This window comes from Psammomys obesus, unplaced genomic scaffold (genome assembly GCF_907164565.1).
Source record: "Psammomys obesus unplaced genomic scaffold, mPsaObe1.curated_primary_1811, whole genome shotgun sequence".
Lineage (NCBI taxonomy): Eukaryota > Metazoa > Chordata > Mammalia > Rodentia > Muridae > Psammomys > Psammomys obesus.
The window spans coordinates 1691462-1696784 of record NW_026596326.1 but is presented as its reverse complement, the minus strand read 5'-3'; the positions used below and the strand labels follow the sequence as shown (position 1 = coordinate 1696784).

Below are 5323 nucleotides of genomic sequence, written 5' to 3'. Positions count from 1 at the left end.
CACTTCCTCTGCAGGTCACCCCGGGAGCTGAAAGACAGGAAATGGCGGCGTCCCATCCAGATCCAGCAAAGAAGAATGCCGGGAGGATAGACCAACAAATTTGCTTCTTTAATTGGTTTTTGTCCTTGTTTTATTAGTTTTCATAGACAAGGTCTTGCACCTGTAGTTTAGGCTATCTTGCAACTCTGCATTTCTCCTGCCTCAGCCTCCTGAAAGACAAGATTAGGGAAGTGGATCACCATGCCTGGCAGGTTTTGTTTGCTCTTTTAAAACATGTTCCCAAGTGTTGCAGAGACACAGCACGACTAAGAACCACACACATCTTCCTCCCTCAGAAGTGAAGAGCTGTCTGTGGTTAGGAAATGGAAGAAGTTTGTTGTTCCTTAGAATAAGCCTGGTAAGCTAGCAGATGACTCTTCAATCCCCAAAGGAAACTGTCCTGATGACCCTGCTTCTGCCCATAAAACCTCTCGTTTCAAGTCTGTTTGAGCATTCTGTGTCTTGCTCTGATACTTTTAAGTTCATATTAAGAATTTGCTCCTCTCCATCTTCCTTACTCCCCCATGTCTATCTATGTATCTAAGACTGTCGTGCTCTTTAGTCCAGATAAGCTTCAAACTTGTGATCCTCCTGCCTCAGCGTACTGGGTTTACAGGCATGTCCTACCACATCTGCTTAGTTCTAGTTGACGAAATAATGTTTGCATATGTTCCTTGGGCTATAGTATGATGTTGCATGTGTACACGTTATAGAACGCTTAAATAAAGCCAATGAGCATATGTGTTACATCACTTCCTTCTTTCTTTGTGGTGAGAATGTGTAAGCATTGTCACCCTTAGCAGCTGTGCAATATGCAGCATTACTTTGAACTATGCTCACTATGCTGTGCAGTAGATAAGAAAACCCCATCCTCCCACTCTCCCCCACCCCCCGCACTCAACGTTGTGCCCTCTGACTTGCATCTCAGGGAATGTTTTGGATTCTGACAGATGATACAAAATGTGCACCTTTTTGCCCATCATTTTGGAAGTGAGCACTGGCCCGATTCTTCCTTCATAAATTGGGCGAATGGGACAGAATAGTCCCTGGTTCACCCAGATTAACCACTAAATAAGGCCAGTTATATTTGACCATGACACACACAGGCTTTTCTTCAGTACCTGACCTCATGCTTTCCAAAGTCCATGTAGCAGGATAATACAGACACATGGACATACAGAAGGGCTCAGATCAGGTGGACTCTCTGATGCAGAAACTGCAGCACCCTGGAATCTCCTTGTGTTCATTTCGAACAGTTGGATAGTGACACAAGGTTTTTGCAGAAGCTGAACAAGGAGTTGGGGATGAGATAAAGATCAACCAGGAGGCTTGGCTATCATACCGCTTAACAAAGAGACAGGTTTACCCATCTTAGGAGGTGTGGTCTCTGTAGGGGAGCAGTCTTCAGGCTGTGACCATCTGAGGGGCAGAAAGCTATGGTGGGCATTTTCTGTACATGCTTTCACTATTTGCACCTGGGTTAGGAGGGAAGGTGTGGCATTTCCCTGAGCTTAGCCCAGGGAGGGCTTTTCTATTTTCTAAGGCACTGGGGTCCTTGATGTGGCCACGCCCATGTCAACATCACACATTTACACAGGATGTCACTCACACCCTACACAGGTCCTTTAGGGTGAGTGGACACTGGTCCTCAAAAATAGGACTTGACTGTCTCATTGTCAGACATACTGTGTCCTCAATTTGTTTGCTGACTGAAGGAACAATCTGATAAATAATTGGCCTTGAGTAAAGGAAAAGTAAACTTCCATCTTCCTGAAAGGAAGCAATTTTGTATTTCAGAAGGAGCTTCCAGGCTCCAATTAGGTTCCTACTCTACCCCAGTGACTAAGATAAGGGCACAGTCTTCACTTATTCCTTTTTTTTTCATTCCTCCTTCTTCCTTTACACCTCTCCTCTGGCCCTCATTCCCCAGGAATGCACTCAACCCAGAACCTCAAACATACTGAGCAAGGGTTCTAACACTGAGATATAACACAACTCCCTCTTCTCTTTTTCCTTTTCTTTCTTTCTCTTTCTTTCTTTCTTTCTTTCTTTCTTTCTTTCTTTCTTTCTCTTTCTCTTTCTTTCTTTCTTTCTTTCTTTCTTTCTTTCTTTCTTTCTTTCTTTCTTTCTTTCTTTCTTCAAACAGAGTTTCACTATGTAGCTCTGGTTATCCTGGACCTCATTATGTAGAAAAGACTGTCCTTGAACTCATAGAGTTCTGCCTGTCTCTTCTATGCACATGCTGAAATTAAAAACATGTGCCTTTACCCTACCCTATTTCTTGATACTGCTTTTCAAGAGATATAAATACCTTAGGTCTTGTAAATAGGTATTCCTGAGTCAGAAACATTGCTAAGTAAGAACTTGACTAATCTTAGGGAGATTCCAAAAGAGCAGGGCTCAGTAGGATACATGGAGAGGTAGATAGAAAGAAGATCAAGAGTTCAGGGTCATCCTTGAATACATAATGAGTACAAGGTCAACCTTGGCTAGAGATTTTGTTTCAACAACAACAGTTTTAAAAGACTGACATACATGTCACTTAGAAGGAACTGACTTTTCTTTTTCTACAGTATGTGCTCTAAGACAAGGGGTATAGAGGAGTCTCTCCACCCAAAACACACTGTCTTTTAAAAATTAATGAACATGTTTGTGTATAATGTATCTGAGGGGTGCATGTGCCATGGCATGTATAGGGAGGTCAGAGTACAACTCTATGGAGTCACTTCACTCCTTTGACTTTTGCTTGGCCTCTGGAGATCATTCAGTTCATTAATCATGTACAGAAAGCACCTTTACCTGCTGAGCCACCTCTCCAGCCCTTTTCCGTTATTCTGAAAAAAGAGAAGTCATCCTTTTGGTTTTAAATTGTATTTATTACTGTTACCCATTCCATCTGCTCTTCATTCTCCTCCTCTCTCTTGGGTCTCCCATCCTTCACTTTCATGTCTCTGACACCGACAGCCCCTTTTCTAAAAGCTATTCTGCCCAGCCTGCCATTTATTTACCATTGATCCTTCCTTTACTCTCCATTTCCCCTACCTGTGTCCTCATTCCTTCCTCCCTCAACAGAAATAAGGGCCATTTCATGCTTGGTACACTTGAAAGCATGTTAGAGAAAATTGATCTTTTGCTGCAGGTAGAAAGGGCTAGTCAGTGCCAAAGGGCTGGTCTTTTCCTTTTTTGAGGAAAATATTTTCTTTTATGCCACTGAGATGTCTAATAAACCATTGTTTGTTTGCCTTTTTTGTTTGCTTCTCAGGGACATGTCAGAGGAGCTCTGGAACCATTCCTCCCTGTCCGGCTTTATCCTTGCAGGCCTGTTCAGCCACTCACCTTATGACTCCTTCTTCTTCTCCCTGGTGCTTCTGGCCTTTGGGACTGCCGTGCTTGGTAACACCCTCCTCCTGATGCTCATCCAGGCAGACAGACGCCTGCACACCCCTATGTACTTCTTTCTCAGCCAGCTCTCCATCATGGATTTGACTATGACATGCACAGTGGTGCCCAAGATGGCAGCCGACTTTCTCTCAGGCCGGAAGCTCATCTCCCTGGGGGGCTGTGCATCTCAGATCTTCCTTGTGGTCACAGTAGGAGGAGCTGAGTGCTTCCTCTTGGCAGTCATGGCCTATGACAGGTACATGGCTGTCTGCCACCCACTGAGGTACCCAGTGCTCATGAACTGGAAAGCCTGCTCCTCTCTGGCCTTGGCATCCTGGATGGGTGGGATGGCAGATGGTGTGATTGATGTGGGTGTGGTCTTCAGCTTCCCCTATTGTGGATCTTTAGAGGTGGACCACTTCTTCTGTGAGGTCCCTGCCCTGTTGCGCCTCTCCTGTGCTGACACCTCACTATTTGAGGACCTCATCTATGCATGCTGTGTGGTAATGTTATTGCTTCCTCTTGGGATCATTGTGGCTTCCTATGCTCAGGTTCTCATAGCTGTGATTAGGATGCCCTCCACGGAGGGGAAACAGAAAGCCCTCACCACTTGCTCTTCCCACCTGGCTGTGGTGGGCCTCTACTATGGGGGAGCCATATTTAGCTACATGCAGCGAGCCTCAGCAAGAACACCAATGGGAGACAGAGCCACCTCCATCTTCTACACAATCCTCACCCCAATGTTCAACCCACTCATTTACAGCCTGAGGAATAGGGAAGTAACCAGTGCCCTGAGGAAGATGTTGGGGAGGTGGGGCATGTAGCCAATCCCCTGCACATCTTGCTCTAGTTGCTTGTCTTATCTGACCCTTCCTCCGTCCAGGCTCTGTCATCCCTATTTTTCCTTTATGCTGTTTGGGGCCTCTCTGGCTAGGTAGGACTAGGCTGTGGGCTGAGAGTGACCTGTGAACACCTAGGACCCCTGAAAGGATGACAGACTAACAAAGGCTCTTGTTAGCTTCATACCACCTTCTCCTCCTATGAGAACCACCATCTTGAGGATCCAAAGCCCACTGTGATTTAAGAACCAGCAGACACCCTGTCTATGTTGTCTTGAGGTTGGCAGGCACGGCCTTCCCTGCAGGCTTCATGCTAAGCTGGAGATGTGGCTCAGTTGGTAGAGCGCTTACTGAGCATGTCCAAAGCCCTTGATTCCATTCCCAGCACCTGAACCAGACGTGTTAGCCCTTGACTATAATCCTTGCTCTTCTGAGGTAGAGGCAGGAGAGCCAGAAATACTCACCTACACACTGAGTTCCAAGCCCAAGGCATGATCTGTTTTAGACAAACAAACAAGGAAACAAACCCAAAGAAACCACGGTGACTCAAGACTGGAAAGCTCTTCACAACTCACCTGCACATTGAAATGTGGAAGACAGAGCTTGGTTTATGTAAGAATTGAGAAACTTTGGGCAAGGTCATGTCTCTGTGGACTTCACCTTCCTCCTCTGTACAACCATTATTGTCGATAAAATCACCACAGAGTTTCTAGGCATTTACTCTCTGTGAAACTCCATTTTAACTGTCTCATTGTTAAGAAATATAGCTTGTATCTTCCCACAATCATACTTTACATTTTCTATTAAAAGGCAGATTTTCAGTGTGTTGCTTAGGTTGACCTGGGCTCCAGTGTCCTTTGAAGTCACTGGGACTGATACTGGACAGAAGGACATTGTAACAGGACAATAGAAATGAGACCAGTTCACACATTACAAGCAAAACAGGCAAATGGTGTTGCAACATCAGTCTGATCTGGGTGACCTCAACTACAGCTGAAAAGAGCTCTGAGCCTCAGTCCAGGCCAGGCTGCTGCTCACTGGACAAAAGGGGAAAGCAGGCTTTT

General features: G+C 45.3%; 1 protein-coding gene across 1 annotated transcript; it reads left to right on the top strand.

Annotated features, from left to right (window-relative positions):
• Window positions 1-3305: 3305 nt before the first annotated feature.
• Window positions 3306-4244, top strand: LOC129669103 (olfactory receptor 2M3-like). The gene has a single exon (XM_055597207.1). The coding sequence runs from the start codon at window positions 3306-3308 to the stop codon at window positions 4242-4244; it is 939 nt and encodes a 312-aa protein (XP_055453182.1).
• Window positions 4245-5323: the final 1079 nt, after the last annotated feature.